At 43.6% G+C, this 19,022-nt stretch overlaps 1 protein-coding gene across 1 annotated transcript in view; it reads left to right on the top strand.

The window, feature by feature from the left end:
* Nucleotides 1–19,022, top strand: part of ZNF608 (zinc finger protein 608) — a 104,472-nt gene that overhangs the window by 32,244 nt on the left and 53,206 nt on the right. The window contains exon 3 of the mRNA XM_082650314.1: nt 12,629–12,884. Coding sequence (XP_082506440.1) covers nt 12,629–12,884 — 256 coding nt within the window. The remainder of the gene's footprint in view (nt 1–12,628; nt 12,885–19,022) is intronic.

The raw sequence follows: 19,022 nt of genomic DNA, 5'->3' as shown, positions 1-19,022 counted from the left end.
GTTCAATAAATATTTATTGAGTTTTTAAAGTCATGACTGCTTAAGTTAGAATTGAAGTGTACCTCCTGTGTCTCTTCTGTGGGTTATGACTCCTGATTTTTGATGGGAAAGCTAAGCATAGTAGTATATTAATTTTTTTTTCTTTTTCCCTCATTCAGAAATGAATCTATACGCTTACTCCTTATTCCTGTACTTCTTCCTGCTTCCCTTTTTCCCTTCCTTCCTGATCTTTTCCAGCACCCCCCATCTCATCCCTTTTCCCTCTCCCTGGTAACATTCATTGGAGTCCACCGGTGAACCTAAGTGAGCTATTGAAAGGACCAACATTTCCCATTAACCCAGAGCAGGGGCCAGCAAACTTTTTCTGTAAAGGGCGCATAGTACCTGTTTTAACCATGTGGGCCCAGATGCAAAATCATGGATAATATGTAGGTCCTTACATGATGAGGGAAGGAAACAATCTCTACAGATGTTTTTTTAATTGATGAAAATTAAAATCTAATGATAGTAATTGAGTACAATTCGTTTGTAATACAGGTCTACTAATGAGAAGAATGGAATTCTCTTTTTATGGGGGAGGTGGTAACATTTCACTTCATATGGGTTCAGAGTTAGTGGTTGTCATCATTAAATTGATTGTAACATTTCATTTTTAAAAAACATGCTTAGCTTGTGGACGGTACAAAAAATTGGCAGTGGGCCAGATTTGGCCCAGTGGCGTTTGTTTGCTGCCCCTTGAACTAAAGACATCCCAGGCAGGGTACACTGTTCCTGATATTCTTCCTCTGTAAAGGATCGTTGCCCAGAGACTGGCAAGGCAGGGTGTTCACATTGGGGGAACTGGGACTTGCAGGCTGGGAGCAGGAATGTAGGCAACGAGGGGACGTGTTTTTAAAGGTACCAGAGTAGGAAGATAGAAGGGAAGGCAAGCGAGTTTACCTCTACTTAGGGTCTGGCGCTGATTCTCAAGGGAAGGTGTCTTGAACCCTTCAGGACATCGTTTGGGGAAGGGCAGGGTCAGGTGGGGGCAGTCTGAAAAAGCATACTCAGAACGCCCACCGGTTTTGTGATAACAGCCTCCTGAAGTGAAGGTCTCATCATCATCTTGGCTGCCAGTGACACGCAGAGATGGCGGCAGGAGCTGGCATTTGGGGATGAAATCTGGGTTCTCGCAGATCAAGTCATCTGATCTGCAGTCATGGTGGCTGCAGTCATGGTGTTGAGTCATTATTTCTTCACCTGGATTGAAACGGAAGGTTCCAGAGAGGTATAGGGCCCACACTGTGGGGCTGCCAGCGGCTGTTAGGGTGAATTTAAGGGCTTGCTATTAAAAAACTAGCAGTCTTGCTCTTCTGGTAGATGGGGGCGCGAGGCCCAAGCCAGCTCCCCAAGGGTGGGCACTGTCTCCCCTTGACTGCTCTTTGGTGTTGGCCACCAGACCTCCGAGACCATGGTGACCTTGGACCCTCTCTTCTTTGGTTTTGGTCACTCAGCTCTCCCCTGGTTTGCTGTGACCTCAACAGACACGCCGCCTGCTCTCTTTCTGCCCCATCAGTGTTGGAGCCTGCAGGGTTCTGGCCCTTCTCTTCGTACTTTTCACATTTCCCCTGAGCCGTCTCGTCCTCTCTGCTGGCTTCACCACTTTCTCTCTGCCAGTGACTCCTCTCTAGTCTAGATAATTCTCTGGAGCTCCACACCGTTCTGTCCATCCGCGTGACAGACATCGCCCCTCCACCCTCCGCCCATCCTTCCCATCCCAGGGAGTGACGCCCTGAGCCCCTGAAACCTGGAACTGGTCCTCGCGCCTCCCCGCTTCCCCACCTTGCAGAGCATGGCCTCTCCCCCGACCCTCTCCACGGCCGCACCCTCTTCCGTGGGTGACTCTAGTAGCTTCCTAACTGTCCTCCTTTCCTCCAGTTTCAACCCCCTCACACAGCTTCCTTTTTACCACAGAAACTGTCCATCCTCCCATGCCCCCACTTTCATATGCTCACCGCTCTCTGCTAACTTGGCAGTCACCCCCCAAATTCTTATCCTGACCTGGGCTCTTCACGAGCTGTCTGTTTCTCCATCCTTAATGTTCCATCTTTTTCCTGACCCCCTAAGCCCCTTAACCGACTGTGCCGTCCAGCATGGCTCAGCTCTGCCCACACCTCCCGCCCTTCCCCAGGCTCAGTCCTGCAGTTCCTTCAGATCCACCTTGAACACTCCCTGCCCCACCCCTTGGTGCTCCCACAGTGCCCTGGGCCTGACTGACCACCGCAGCCCTGACCCTACACTGCTCTGCAGCCACTGTTGGTCTCCCCAGCGTCCTCGGGGCCCCCTAGGGCTCACGGAGCAATGCTTGGTACGTGGTGGCACTTGGCCACCAAGATGAGTGAACGACTTCCCCACTGGTGAGGGGGCTTTAATCAGCAGCCCTTGTAAAGAGGAGGACACAGGGTCAGTACACCATCTCCCATGACACACACCAGGTCCCACGCAGTAACACGTTGGCTTGTTGATTTCAGGACCTCTGCACAAGGAGTTGAAATAGTCTCAATCGTGTGCCTTCTCCCTTCTGCATTACATTTGTTTCCTTTTATTCTAAAGTGGAATGGCTTAGCATCTTTTTTATTAAAAACTAGTTTTAAAAGAATGATGAAAGTAGTCCATATTCATGTTAAAATTCATGCAAGCACAGAAGGCTATAAAATGAAAATCGATCCCTCCCCATTGCCCCGCATTTTTTTATACGGATTAAGTTTCTAGAAGGATGCATAAGAAACTGTTAGAAGAGAGGATCTCCCTGGAGAATGACCTGTTGACTTTTAAAGTCTGACTTTTCCTTCTGTTCTCGGGAGGGAAAACAGAATTCTGGGCCTGTGGGCAGCTTTTTTGTCGGGGTTTGGGAGGGTTCTGTGAGAAGAGAACTTTAAAAGGTTCAGTAATGGTACAAAGCTTGGTAGAGGGCACGGCAGCCCTCACTGGGATAGCCTGTGGTCTCTTCTTTTGCTCCTGACCTTGTGAGGTAGCTTACCTCTTAAGAGTTTAGTTTCCTTAGTTTATAAAATCAGATGAGAAAGCCCACTCTTGCCTTTCAGTAGAGCTGAAATAAGAATGAACGTAAAAAAAACAAAAAAAAATCCAGAAAAGGATAAAAAAAAAAAAAGAATGAATGTGAGTGTCTCCAGGGTGTCCTTGAAGACAGGTATGGAGGTGGCTGGGGGAACTTCGTGATTTTCTTTCGTTCTGTAATCGTCCATCTCTGTGATGAACTATGGAGAGCTTTACTTAGTTGTTTGATATGAAATTAAAATTTCAAAGCTTGCGTTAAGAGAGTGATGGCTGTTTTGAATCAGTGTTTGGAAGTTATGGAAGGATGAGGGATAAGATGTTGATGATGCAGACTGAGCATCTTAGACCTGAATTTATGTGAGCAGCGTTTAGGTTTTGCAGGGAGGGAATGGTACCAAGATAGTATGCTGGGCAGGATGTCACAGCTGCTTCCTTCCGTGGCTGGCCCACCCTGCTGTGGAAAGCGGGGCTTTGACCCTTCCCGAAGTGCAGTCTTAGTTCCCATAAGGCGCGACTCAGGCACTTCCTTGTTTGAACTTGTTATGACCAGCATGTATTGTGTCCATAATTTAAGTGTCGAAAATATTCCTTTTAGGTGGTTGCAGGTGAGATTCTCTACTATAAAGAAAAGAAGTGCTGTTAGTTGAGAGGATTAGGAATAAGGTGATTTTTCTTTTTTTCCCCAAACAGCCTTCTCTTTCATTCTTTTCCCTTCCTTTTTCCCTTCTTTAAATCATATCTGTGTCCAGAGATGGTTGAGGATGATAGGCCTCCAACCTTTCCCTAATTTCAAGGGGAAATTGGGGTCGTGCAAAGACAGGCAGTACACTGATGGCCAGTATCTACGAAGATACCCAGTAGTCAGGGATTTTGAAATTGATTTCCTTGCTGATACAGGTGCACCCACGTGAAGCAAAATGCAGAGTTAAAAATTCAGAGTTTTACCTCTGGGCCTCCTTTTTTTTAAAAGTTTCACTGTTAGGATTGGGGGCCAGATCTAATTGAAAGAAATGGGATTTGTGTGGAACTCTTCAGGAGTTTAACTTTATACAAAGTAAAGAGACTTGTGAAAAGGATTAATCCAAGAAGACAGACTTTTTAAAATAGCTTTTACCATTGCCTCCTTTGTGTGTGTGTGCGTGTGTGTTTAAGTGTCTTTGGAAATAGGCAGGATGTGAGGAAATCAGAGAACCCTTACGAACAAGATAGGAAAACACTGATCCTTTCCTGCTGTTTAAAACATGCCCAGCTTGCTGAGCAGTGGAAGATGTCACCGACACTTTTAAAACAGGTGAAGGATCTGTTGCTCAGCAATAGGACAGATTTTTTTTTTTTGCAAAGAACACAAATGAGGCTAAGTATGTGACAACTGCTGTGGAAAGTGCCCGAGGCTGCGTCCCCATGTCCCCTCCACCTCCACTGACAGCACTTTCCTGTGGAACTCAGCACAGCTGATGGAGGGCCTTCTAGGGGAGAATTTGGTTTGGCTTCAAAACAGCAATCAAAGAACTTAAGACACTGAGTCTGGAGTAGTTGAATTACACTGTCTTTCCATACTCAGTACCTTCTCTTTTGCTTTGAAAAATTGTCATGGCTAGAGAATGAAGTTAAGGATCGTCACTGTGGTTTAAAATATATTTTACACCTGTGGCTGGCCCGTGTGTGCCTCTGCCTTGTGACCTGCACGTATGGAGTCACTTCTGGAGTGACACGCTAATAGTCAGGGACCTTCCCTTGACCACCCCCCGCAAGCAGCGCCACAGAGACCCTGGGCTGGCATTCTGCGACTTCAGCATGGCTGAGGTCCTGGTTGGAAAGAAAGCATCCGTCTTGGCCCCCTGGGCCAGAGCCCTGTTTCAGCCCCAGGCTGAGTCCTACCCGTTCAATGGAGAAGCTCTTAAAAGCACTTGAACAGCTAAAAAGTACTTTGGCTTTTTATTTGGGGCGGTCTCTGGTCTTTATACCTGGGGATGAGAAAATGAAAATAATGGTATGATTCCCAGTCATTGTACCTAGCTGTTGCTTTTGGAGTCGGATGATTTAAAACAATAACAACAGCAAAACAAAACCTGAAGCAGCCGCATAGCACAGGGAGATCAGCTGGGTGCTTTGTGACCACCTAGAGAGGTGGGATAGGGAGGGTGGGAGGGAGACGCAAGAGGGAGGGGTTATCGGGATATATGTATATGTATAGCTGATGCATTTTGTTATACAGCAGAAACTAACACACCATTGGAAAGCAATTATACTCCAATAAAGATGTGTAAAAGCAAAACAAAACAAAACCTGAGCTTTGGTTTCCGTGAGGTTTTTAGTTGAGGTTTCTGGAGGGATGGCAGTATTTGCTTGGACACGACGAGGTGCACCATTCTGAACTAGGTGTTGAGAAAAGTGAGCAGATGCGTGCCTTCTAACATGCAGAAAAGGGTCAGAAATTACCTGGGGAGGTAGGTTTCAAACATCTTGTGTTCTCTTTTACAATGAGAAGAGTTTCTTTTGTCGTTTGACCAATGTGGGTTCAAATTCTGGCTCAGCCACTGACCCTAAGTTACCTTTTAAGTTTAAGTTTCTTATTCCTCATCTGTAAAGTACTTTCAGTCATAGCCTGTGAGGACTGAATGGGACAATGCCCAGTATAATCCCTCCTGTGTTATATGTGTTAAACAGTAGCTACTGATGTCATTAGTGGTTTTACAAGAAAGCCCATGGACTTGGAAATCAGAGAGGTTTGGCCTTGAATTTCAGCTTTTTGGGTAAGTTGCCCATCCTCCGAGATCTTCAATTTCTGCTTCTATAAAATGGGGACATAATGAGTGTCAAAGGAGATAGACAACATATGGGGGCCTGGTGCACCGTCGGCCCTTAGTAAGAGTTTGCCCCCGTTGTGTGGCGGCAAGTTGTAGAGCATGCGTTGCCCTGATCACAGTTCTAGATGGAAAAGTCTTCACTACATGTAGGAAAGATAGACTTAGGAATGACAGAAATACAATTGTTGCAGTTGTGTCTGACAGGGATGGAAATTTACCCTTGACGAATCCTTTTAGGGAAAAGATGGGTGCTTAAGGAAACCATTTTTTTTTAACATCTTTATTGGGGTATAATTGCTTTACAATGGTGTGTTAGTTTCTGCTTTATAACAAAGTGAATCAATTATACATATACATATGTTCCCATATCTCTTCCCTCTTGCATCTCCCGCCCTCCCACCCTCCCTATCCCACCCCTCCAGGCAGTTACAAAGCACCGAACCGAAATCCCTGTGCCATGGGGCTACTTCCCACTAGCTATCTACCTTACGTTTGTTAGTGTGTATATGTCCATGACAGGAATAAAGACACAGACCTACTGGAGAACGGACTTGAGGATATGGGGAGGGGGAAGGGTGAGCTGTGACAGGGCGAGAGAGAGTCAAGGAAACCATTTTTTAAGCTCCCTTGCTCTACTCATGAAGCAGTGATGTCAGGCAGAAAGGGTAGTTAAAATGCAAAGTGATGGACTGTGCCAGTGGTCACCTTTAAAGAGCTGTGATTTCCCCTACACGAAGTGCAGTCTCTGTCTGATGCTTTTTAAATTAAAGAGGTGACTGTGGGCAATCTCATAAAACAGCCAAATACCAGGATATGGAGAAAATGTGAGCATTAAGTAATTGTGCCCTGGCGCGCTCATAGAAGGTAAAAATATTGACTCGGAGCAAAATAATAAAACACGACTCCCGCTCTGGTTGTTGGTGACCTGAGAATCCCAGGATTGAGGGGTTAAGAGCAAGATGAGCATGGAGATTTGTGGCAACAGATGGCAGAAACCTGGGCAGGCTCCCCAATGGGAGTTCAGACCTGCCACGGGATGTGGGAGGGAATCTTTCCTTGAGGCTTGCCCGTCTCCAGGCTGTGAACTTCCTTCCCCTCTGCCTGGCAGCGCTAGCCCTCCCCGCAGCAGAGCCACCTGACTGTCCCTTTGTTGGGTCTGAGCGGAGCCGGAGTGCCCTGCCGACCCCTCCTCACTTGCTGTCAGTTTGTGGGTCCTGGAAACCCATCAGCGGCTGCCACAGTCCGTGCTCGCGTGATGCAAAGCTGCTGCCACTCACGCTCCAGCTTTGCAGCCTTCCTTGCTCATCGGCACTCAGGAAGCTCTTGAAACAAGGTGAACAGAGAAAATATTGCCAGAATCTCTCTGCAGATTTCTTCCCCCCAGTCCTCTGATTACACACCCTAAGTGCCGCTATCTGTGTAAATAACCTCTTCTTCCCCGCCTCCCTCTCCCCTCTCTGCTCCCCTACTCCCATACTCTTAGGCTCTCTCGAGTGATAAATAGCCGGGCTACTGCTCAGCGTGCACCAACACCTGGGAATAATCATGCAAAAATAACAGTGAGAGACTGCCGCGCGTCTGTTCTTGACATTAACTTTCCTCAGTTTGACAGGCTGCCACCACCAGCTGTTAGACTTATGGGTCTTTCTTTTTTTTTTTTTTCCCACTGGAGATGGCTGCTTTCCTGCTTTCCTCTTTTGGGCTCTAGCTGGTTCCATCAGTGTCCCGTCAAGATAACAGAAAAGAGCTCTGACAAAGGAACGATCGCTAAAACGGGCCAGTTCTCTCTTCTGCTCTTTTATTCCATTTATTGGTATTATTTGACTAATAATTCCCCACCAGTGTTTAAATGGAATATCTGATGATTACTATTTTAGGGTACTTCCCTCCAGAAAGGTAGTTATAACTGCCTCTCTTGAATTGCCTTTGAACGTAGCAAATCCTAGCATTTGGCTTTAAAAGGGCCAAACCACCTATTGTTTTCTTTTCAGTTCAGGTCTCAAGTATATTTGTAATAATAATAATCATATTGACAATGGCAATAGCTTTTATTTATTGAGGGCTGTTCCGTACTGGGCCCTGGGCTAATGTTGTTGGAATGATCTCAGGTAGTAGTCACCTTAGCAGCCAAGTGTTATTTACATCTTACAGATGAAGCCACTGAGTCCCAGACAGATCAAGCACCTTGCCAAGGGTTCTTAAAGGTTGAGATGGATTCCGTATCCAGAGACTGATCCCTGCCCCGCACTGTCTTCTACATGCTGTTTCTTGTGCTCAGGCCACCATGGACAGCCCCTTGGATGAGGTTCTGCAGCGACACTTGTAATTTTGCTGGATCTGTATGTTGATTACTGCTACAGTCTTGCCCACTCTTGTTTTGCTAGCGGCGCCTGACACACAGCAGGTGTGTTAGTAATTATTTATTGGGTGGACATGTGATCGAGTTGAGGTGAATAAAAGGAGAATTTGGGGAGGGCAGTGCACAAAAAAAGAGGTACAGCTAGAGACGAGTAGAAGGAGATTTTCTAGAAGTGTAGGACTTATCAGGGCTGGCTATAAAGTGGGATTGGATTAAGCCGGTGGACGGCTGCCAGATGCCAGTGTATGAAAGGAGCAGTATTTCCTCAGGCTGAGCTTCTCAGGGTTAAGCCCTTTTTCTTATACTTTTAACACACTTTAACCGCCCTTAACCATGCATTTGGAGAGGATTATAGATTTATGTTAAACATAGTAGGATATAAAAAGGAGCTTTGTAAAAGTGGATGCAGGGTTAGAGGACTGTAATATCAGACCAGGGACTTTCTTTTTTCTTTTTCAAAGTCATTGTTTACTGAGCTAAGCACTGGGCATGAATTATCTCATGGCCGTCTTCACCACGACCCTGTGCAGGTTATTGTTACTCTTATTCCCATTTCTTAGGTCCAGACACTGAGCCTTAGAGTAGCCAGGTCATTTGCTCAGGGTCCCATGCAAGCAAGTACCACCAAGGTCAGGATTTGAATCCAGCACAACCCGAGGTTTATCACTGCCCAAGTCCAAGTGTATGTTGCTTCCTCCCCGGACTCCCTCATGGGAACTGTTGCTGCTCTCTGTCTTAAGGAGCCTCATTGGGTGAAGAAATTACGTTTCAGTGTATGATCAGTGAGTGACTGAGAAATCAGGGTGCAGTGGAGTTGACCTTTTGTATAAGGCAACAGTAACTGTTGAAGATCTTTCAAAATCCTGCGTGACGTATGGTGTCACGTGACTGTGTATTAGCTACCATGAGATACACAAGAGAACCAAAACCTTTTTGAGGGGAACTTCTCCCACTGGGGGTGTTAGCTGGTAGGAAGAAATGGCCACACTCTGAATTATTTCCCTTTCACCTCTCTTTTGTCTCTAGTGTTAGTGTACGTTGAACCCGTTCTGTGAAGGTCCTGCTTGGAGGATGCGGCTCTTTTGTGCTCACCTGGGCTGCCCCTAGAGATGCTTAATTGCCCTTGCACACACTAACAGATATGGGCCACGGTTTTGTCTACAATGAGTAAGTTGGGTTAGATGACCTTCTACCGCCAACGTTCTGTGGTCGTCTCGGAAAAGCTGGAAACGCCAACTCACTGCTTGTGCCTGGGTAGGTCACTGCAGGCTGAGGGAAGCTCAGGCCTGTCAGCTGATGCCACGAGGAAGGTGGGCCCAGCATAGCATGTGAGCCAATTATTATGTTACGAGATAGTGGAAATTCAGACTTTTCCCTAATTTTTTGTGTTGGTCAACAAATGAAAAGGTTTTTAAAAGTAGCATACCTGCCAAATAAAACCTGCCTCTGGGAGTAGCTATCATTCCCCACCCGTTTTCCAGTTGGTGAGCACTGGGGAAGAGGGACCCCCAGTAGACCACGTGGGAGGTCTTTGTTCTCCACTCTAAATCCTGAAATCTCAAGGGAGAAAAGTTCCCTTTTCTACTCTCACTGATGATGATGATGATGGGTACCTGTGGGAATGGGAGTTTTGAGCTACATGGAGGAAGTGAGTACAGTGGAAAAACTAAGAGAAATTCACTTGTGCAAGTCAAAGAGTTGAACCTTTAAAACTATATTACCTATTGAGTTCTCCTATCAAGTTTAAGAGTTTTAGACTATTACCACATTGGGGGGCTGTTTATGGTTAAGTTCATATTTATAGTCAAACTTCTCTGAATCTTACTTTTCTCATTTTAAAACAAGCATGCACAGGGCTCCCAGGTCCCTTCTTTAAATGTCATCAGCTGAACTGTTTTCATTGCATTTGAATTGTGTTAATGGAAATAAGTACAGTTAACTTGCTGGTAGGCCCAGGATACCATGGCCTCTCCCATCAAGCTTCTAGATTCCTTAGAAGCTTCATCTTTGAAATTACATAAATATCCCAAATAAGTATGTGAGTGTATCTCTATACAAATATATTCATAAGCAGAGTTATACTGAAATAGGGCTTTGGTCTAGAAATTCTGTTGTGAGAGGATTCGTCATCACTATTAGAAGGCCAAAGAATACATTTTCCAGTTGAGGCCCATGGGCCTCCGTGAGGTTAAATGACTCTCCCCAGTCACAAGCTTAATTAATGTGGGAGCTGGGGCCAAAGTCCCGGTGTCAGCACACCCTGTCCCTATACCTTCTGTTGTACGTGTTGCCCCAGGGTGTCCTGAAATTCAAAATTAGAGAGTTGATACTGAGACTCCTCACCTCATTTATTTTATTCCATTTTCTTGTGTATCTAACTGAAGCTATATTTGTTCTCTTGGAATTCATGTACGCTGTCGATCAAGGATATAAAGGATATCTTGAGAATATTGTTCCATTTTGTCTTTTCAGTTTACATGTGTAGCACCAAATTACAGTTGACAACTAACTATACAGATTAAGAGGTTGTTGGGAATCATGCTCAAAAAAAATGTGCAGTATAGTGGTTTATAATTTTCCTTGGTCTTTTTTTTTTCTTTTTTAAATTCTAGAAAGTGATTTCAATCTCACGTAATTTTTTAGTTGTAATAAAGACTACAAGGTTGCATCGGCTTCCCCTGTCCTCCTTAAATTTTCTTCCTCAGAACCCCTTTCTGCATTTGTCAGCTCAGTTTTAAAATAGGAACTATCAGTGTGAACTTTGATCCATGTTAAACTGCATTTACACAAAAGCATAAATCACCAGATCTGGGGTTTGGGGCTGTTAAATGCTTTCCTTTCTTGGGCTCTGTGATCAAGAAGGAAGAACAATAAAAAGCATGGGGCAAAAGGAGTTTTATGGCAGCTTTGAGAGCAGGAAATTAAGTTTCTTTAGTGTGCAGTTGGATGAAGGGCTGTTCTATTGCATCTTGGATCACTCGGGCATGTGAACGTTGCTGTATCATTTTAGTGAAATGCAAACTGTAGAAATAGTTCCTACAGTCATATGAACAAGGAGCCCACACAGATGACTGCTTCAGCTGTTTATCTAGGAGCACACTTCCTCATATGACTTCTTGAAATACACTCTTTTTGTGTGTGTGGGGTTTTTTTTTTGACGAACAAAGACTATATAATATTATGTCTGTAGCCAAATGTTGATTTCTTACAAACGTTTACTGAGAATATATAAACAGACTAAGATGGCATTTTACCAGAACAACCTTCTCTGTGTCCTTTTTACATATCTAATTTGTTAGCCCAACTGATAAAACACATACGGTATCATCTCTTGTGTGTAGGTGGTGTCTCTGTGCAGCCTGAGGACATAGGTGATGTGGAATCCTGGCGCAGATGTGCTGTGTGTTTGGCTTTTTCACATTTGATAACCTGTCAGCAGGGCCAAAGCTATTCCGTAGCAGTCACAACAATGGTTAAACTGGGCGGAAGGAATGAATGAGTCTGTTGACCGTCTACCTACTTAGTACATGCATAGTCTTTGGTTTCATTATGGCCTGACTCCTAAACTTTTTGTGGTGAAGGACCCCTTTGCTTGCTCTCCTCAGGATCGGGGTGCAAAGGAGTTATTGTACCACAAGATCTTGTTTTGGCTGTCTCTTTTCAGACATAGGGCTGCTGAGTCTTGGTCCAAACTCATCAGGAATCTTTGTTGAACCACTAAAAGATTTGTGCATTGGAGAAACTCAGATTCTGTTAAGCACACGTATTTATTTCTCCGTTTATATGAATTCTGCCAAACTTTGCAGTAGAACACTTAGTTAAAAGTTGATGCTTAATACATGCTAATAATATCCAGTTTCTGTGTTTCAATGTGTGTAATCAAATTTATGTATTTTATATATTTGGCAGAGTAGTTAATCTACTTTAGTAGTGATTTAATTCATTATGGTTTATAAAATACTTTGCAAACAATTTTAGTCCATCTCCTGTACTTGAATGGCCAGTGATGCCTATCTGGGTATTTATTAGAGTTTCTCCTTTGGAAAATATTGCAGTGTTGAAAATACGATTTCACGACAAGTGGGAAATAGTCTTCCTTTGGCAAAGCATATTTCATTCACATCTGTGGAGGCCGAGGGTTGTTAATTGGTGAATTTAGAAGGACCTTGAAGGCCTGTCTATAGCACAGGAAGCTAGAGCTCCAGTGTTTACCTTGTGTCATGAAAAACGAAAATGCTTATTTCTATTCTGCTTTGTATTTTGGCACCATTAAAACACTCAAAGCGTATTATAATTGCAAATGGAATTTGGAATGGTGATGTATTCTGGAAGTGATGTAAACAGATTGCATTGAAAAGAGCTCCGAGCATGCAGCACCACTGCAGTAAGCCTGTCTGTCTTTCAGGTTGACCCCCTGTTTACAGTGCCAGCACCACCGCCGCCGATTTCCAGCAGTCTCACGCCTCAGATTCTGCCCTCCTACTTTTCCCCATCTTCATCCAATATTGCAGCACCGGTTGAACAGCTTTTGGTTCGGACTCGTTCCGTGGGTGTCAATACGTGTGAAGTTGGAGTAGTGACAGAGCCAGAGTGTCTTGGGCCCTGTGAACCCGGGACCAGTGTGAATTTGGAAGGGATCGTGTGGCATGAAACAGAAGAAGGTAAATACAATTTATTTTTCATCTATTTTCCCATGCCCTCTTCCTCATGATGTATGTGTGTCCCACCTGTAAGGGGAATTTGCTGTGTGGTGTTCAGAGAGGACAGAAAAGTGGTTTCTATGCTCTCTCGATTTTTGTTGAAATAAGAGCTATGTTTCTCTCTTTGTTCATGGCTGCTCTTACATTCACGAGCAATATGGTGTCCCTCAAAGTGGTTTTCCGCTTTAAGCACTAACTTGGAAGGCCTGTGAGAAGCAGGGTGAAGGTTAGTTACCCTTTCTCCTAGGAGGTGTCATGGAAATCAGAATGGGACATAGATCTCAAGTTCATTTCCTTCTTGGTTTGCTAACAGATCTGTCTCCGTGTGGGTGTCGTCGTGTTGTTGAGGCTTATATTTTCCCTTCTGAATCGACACAGGATTCCTGCATTTAGCAGGGGCCCTTGCTGTCATGTGACTGTGGCTGGTTGTGCTGAGAGCTAATGAAGCCGAGGTCAAAGACTTAAGCCCCATTTGAGCCAGTCAGTTCTTTTCTGTGCCTGGAAACATAGCACCTTCCCGGCCCTTAACCCAGCAAGCCCTCTGGCAAGTGCTATTCATTAGTCACAAGAGAACCCAAGGTGCAAGAGAAATGGATCAGGGTGAATGTCTCATTGCTATTGGAAATACACATCAGGTGTATGTCGTACTGACAGTGGATCCAGACCGTGGTTGGCCACATCTCACATCTCATATGATCATCAAGTAGAGCGTGTTTCAGATGGCCAGTGTCCTTGACAGAGGCCAACAGATAATTACAAACTGAATATCAAGGAGAGAGCTGCATTGCTCCACGGGGGAGTGAGTAGAGGAGAGCACAAAAGAAAGAAGCATGCCCCAGGGTACACCAAGGGACCAAAGGAAAATAAAAAACACAGGGGAAACATTTTTTCCTCTGAGCTGGATTGGTCAAGGATAAGGAGATGACTGTTGTCAATATCATGGTCTTTCGGGACAGGAGTTCAGAGCAAGGATAAGGGTAATAAGGATCTGAGACACAAAATCATCGTTTAGGTTCCTCTGTATCAAGGGGAAAAATTGAGGGCTGAAACTCAAAGGAGAGGACGTAAAATATATGCTAAAGAGGCTGAGTTGATGGGAAAGGAGAATATATTGGGGGTAATTGTTGGGGAAGAAATAGTTGGGAGAAAATAGTTAAGAACAGTGACAAACTGGGGAATGAGAATAAAAATGAAGACTGAAAATCAGGTGACAGGTGTAAGCATAGTGGTCAGAAGCCAGAAAACAGCCCAAGCTGTTTCAAGATAGGAAAAAAAAAACTTAAGGGGAAAATATTTGAATTCTACATATTACATTGAATGTACTCTTCTTGTAGGATGGATTTGGTAATTAGATTTAAAATTTTTGTGGATAGCATCATTAAGGAAATAGCAAGGTTGAATTATGTAAGAAGAGACCAGAGAAAGGGAATGAAAGCAGTAGATACGGGGAGCTCTCTTATTTGCTTAAATAGAACTGAGCAACAGTTAAAATTTACTCTTGGTTTTAGAAATTTGGGGGGTTTTGGGGCTCCTCCCTCTTTGTACTTTTAACTGGAAAGCCATTTAAAACAGAACTACGCAACCACATTGAGAGGAATTGATGTCAGAGGAGCGGGGATTAAACCTCTCCTGTCTTGCTTGCCTGTTTAGACCCTGTTCAGTGGCAGGGGTCCATGCGGGGAGACGGCTTCTCCCTCATTGCCCGTGGGTTGTACACAGTGCATCTTCCCTTAGATTTTCCCTAGAGCAGGAAGTGGTGGATAAGAGCTTCAGACTGGCATCTTGGAGAGAAAAGTATAGAAAAGGCATCAAGACATTAATAAGGTTAATTAGTAGAGGTGACTTTCAGGAACAAAAAGATTTGGAAAGAGTAAGGGTTCATTCCCATCAACTTAAAAATCAGATTTTCTTGTAACTTGGATAATTGACTCCTTAGGGTGGAACACTGTCTTCCCTTTCCTAGATATGACTTGGTGCCCATCTGTATAAGGCTTGCCATGATTTTATTTATTCCAGCGTGTGATAGGACAGGTTCCCGCGGTGTGACCTTCCTGCATGGTAGATGTTGTAAAATTAAATTAAAAATTAAAAATCCAGAAAGCTTGTCGCTCTGGAACAGCTATAAGGCTTGGGTTATTTTTCACTGTGCTTAGGAGTCTGCTGGGTTTTGCCTTTTAACCTTGGCCTCTAATAAAAGATGAGAATATTTAGGGGGGAAAAAAAATCTGTGTTTAAAAACTATAGCAGTACATGAGTTGGTCAGTAATTCTGATACTCTGGGCATGTGCTTAAAGAGCTTTCATCGTCATTATTATTTAGGAGTGATGTACATAAGCCCTCCCCATTTTCTTTCTGTTCTCTGAAAATCCGTCTCCTAAGTCTGATGTAACTGCTCTGATCCACTGTGATCCGTGCATCCCTGTGGGTGGCTTCCCTTGATTCCTGTGGCAGACCAGTTGCTGTAGAAGCTTTTGAGGCGCAGCAGTGGAGCCCTCAGCAGCTCCAGCCTCCTTTGAATTGCCTCACATTTTCTAGGATTTGGAGTGTGTGGATATTTACTGTGGTGACAAGTAGGAGACGGAGCTGTTAATAGAGTTATTCTTGCTGAATAAACTAAACTTCTGACCCCCGTAGAATTTAAGAACTCGCCTTAGTAGAGGCCTGGGTCATTAGATGTGTGTTTAATGTGTAACCATTTTCAAGAGCATTCCGTTTGCATTTTTTTTTCGGTACAGTGTGTTTAAAGCTCTTGTACCGATTTAAAAATTAAACCCACTTGACCATTAATTTTTCCCTTTTGGGAAAAACAAAGAGAGAAACAGAACAAACACATTTGGAGCCACTTATTTGGCAGAGCTAAAAAAAGATGGATTTGGGGGGAAGTGAAGGGAAAGTAAGCTGTGGCTGTTCCTAGTATAAGTTTTCCCTAACAGAGCATTTGTAAAACTGTCGGTTGCCTTTGACTAACGTCCTATAGATTGAGTTGAATAAAATCTCTTCCTTGGTATTTTCGTTTTGAAGATATTGTATAACTGGTAGTGTTTTTCACAGACCCAATTTATGTTCATTCACGCATATGTGAAGCTTGTGTGTGTGTGTGTGTGTGTGTGTGTGTGTGTGTGTGTGTGTCTTAAGATCCTAGAAGTCTTAAAAGCTCCTATCTGCAGTCTTTGGGGGAATATTGAGTGTACTTGTGATTTCGTTGGAAGGTGGTAGGAACAGCAGAACTGGAATACGAAATCCCCACTAGGTACCTAATTGTTTCTTATGCTTGGAATTCCTCATTTGAGGAGTGTTCTTTTAATGACACTTTCCCACTTGTATTACTGCCAGCCCATGAAGTCCTGGTTGCCTAAGAACCAAACTACGCTTCGGAATAAAGTGTTAGGAGAGAAGTTCCCTCTGGAAATAATTAGTGGGTTTCAGATCATGCTTAATAGTAGAGCAAAACTATTACTGCATTTGGATATATAGTTATTCTACTCTGATCTTTCTTCTTTAAGGTGAATGCATAGGAGCAATGACGTATTGTACAAAATTACTTGCAGATGTTAGAAGGAATTTCCTTAGCATTTCATTCCTGACATTTGGGACACACATGCCAGTGTATAGTTATTTGTTTGAAAATTTGCTCTTTTGGGGAGGGAAAAACAGAAAGAAAACATGGTGTATACAGCGATGTATGTGAATACCTATGTGTTGAACTTGGCTTTTTAGCTTTCGAGAATGTGTTTTCCTTTTGATTCTTGAATCCTATTTCTTACTGGTTTTTTTTTTCTTGTTGTTTTTTGCCCACCCCGAGAACATACTTGTTTTGGTTGGGTCCATTATTCATTGTTATGACTGTTGTTTACCACAGCTCTGCCATTCTGTCCTTAGGCAAAACCACCGAAGAAAAGGAAGTGAGAGAAAGAAAATCGGTGTTTGCCAGTGATAGTGATGTCCTTTTAAACATCTGTAGGTTAGAGATGACTGGTTCTCCACTTTGTGCCTGTGAATCACCTGGAGAGCTTTTAAACCATGCGGATGCCCAGGCACCATTCCCAGGTATCTCCATGGTCTGGGCTGGCATCTTGGTCTGGTTTGGTGACCTGCCATTGGTGTTTTTTCATATGTCCCCAGGGGCTTCTAATGTGTAAGCAAGGATGAGAACCATTGTCTCAGGGGAAAGAGGGGATGTCCTGGCCCTTTGCAAGCTGCTCAACTTTTTCCCTTTAAGGAAGTCACATGTATTATTGTCTCATTTTCTCAGGTATGACATGGGCAGAGACACCTGCCATGTTTACCTTACAGGGTAGATAATGTCTGTCAAGATGCAGTGGTGTGACAGGTGAGCATAGCTGTTTAGTGACTGTGCTAATGAGAAAGAGGGTTCAGCTTTGATCCTGACCATGAATTCCACATAGGTTTTGAGGGGCTTAATGCACAACTGACTGGTGTACCGCTCGTCCTAATTTATTAGTACGGTGGGGTGGACCTTAGTTTGTTTCTCCAGTGAGCCAGACACTGTAACTTCGTCTCTGTGTGGTCTGCTGAGTTATTTTTGAAATAGTTCAGAAACCCAGAGTATTAAGGAAAGTTGATAAAAGTAGCAAATAAAAGATTGTACTCAGAAAACATTGAGAGTTTTCAGAGGGGTCGATGGGAGTGCAAATGATGACTTATGAGAAAACACCTAGCGTGAGAGGAAGAATGCTTGTTTATGTCAGGTCCTTCACCTGATGTTCTGTGTGTTTTCTGAGGAAAGAAAAGTGATCTTGAGAATTCATGTTTGGATTAGAGAAGTAAATGATTTTTAAACCATCAGAGATGTTCTTAAATTCTTCTGATTTTTCTGCATCTCCAAAGTCATAAAGAGGATAGTGTTTAACTGTGCAGTAGAGGGGGTTTCAAGCTAATTCATTAAAAAGCAAATGATCCTACATAATTGACGACCGATCTAATATTTGGTATTGTTATTCCTATTCTGCAGTACTTACTTACCAATCTTTTTGAAAAGAGAACGTTCTTTTTAAATCTTGATTCAAGAGATTAAGTATTAATCCAAGCTTACTTTGTATTTTTAGTAACTGAGCATGGAGTTGGTGCAGTACTTTAATGATTGAAACACTACTGTTTGTTGAGACAGTTCCCAGTGATCTTATAAGTTCAGCTTTGACTCATAAGGGGAATAAGATGCCCACTTTCACTTCTGCATTTCATTACCTGCCATACCAGTGATGATTACAACTGTGCAGTGATGGGGAACTTTAAGATGGCTGGTGGGCAGGCTCCCTATCAGTACTGTGCTCAGTGGAGATAAACCAGCCCCTAGGATGTGAGTTTGCCAGGTGAACATAGTCGTTTAATCACTGAGCTAATGAGAAAAAGGGTCCAGCCTTGATCCTCAGCATAAACTCCACAGAGGTTTTGAGGGGCTGAAAGAACTACTAGTTACTTCCACTTTGTGTATCGTGCTGGGCGCGCTTGCTCCCCCGTCACCTTCCCGGGCCATCTTGCAGTGGTGGTTGCTGATGGAAGTATGGATTGTTTCTTGAAATTCATCACCATTGGTGGAAGAGCAGCTCAAAGGATGCCCCTTCCACAGTGTACAAGTGCTACTCATTTTCACCTGCAAAACGCAGCCCAAATAGAAAATCAGATCCGTATGTTTGCTGGACCGTATGCCAGCTTAATTACCTCTGATTATTCTGTGTACAACGGTGAAAATTTTTTTAATAAACTAAAATTGGTTTGATGATGTATATTATAAACAACTACAAAGCTCGTATCACAATTTTTTTTTTTAAAGAGTACTGAAACTAATGTTAGCAGCTTCATAGAAAAATACAGAAGGTAAAAATGGAGGCGAGGTCTTCACATAGTAGACGCTCAATAAAGATGTGTTGACTGAAGGAGACAGGAAGGGAGGAGGGAAGCATTGTCTGGGCCATTTTCCTGAGTTTTGCTTTATGGTTTCTTGGACCTGTTTTATGCTTTTCTGATGAGGTAACGTGGCCAAAATCTGGATATGATGAGTGATTGTGCGTTGCTGGAAAGCCATAACACAGACAGTCACTTCACCTCTTGTTATTGTGAAAAATAACCTGCTATCAGGTA

The sequence above is a fragment of the Grampus griseus genome, assembly GCF_964374135.1.
Source record: "Grampus griseus genome assembly, chromosome: 3".
Classification (NCBI taxonomy): Eukaryota; Metazoa; Chordata; class Mammalia; order Artiodactyla; family Delphinidae; genus Grampus; species Grampus griseus.
This window is presented reverse-complemented; position numbering and strand designations above follow the sequence as displayed.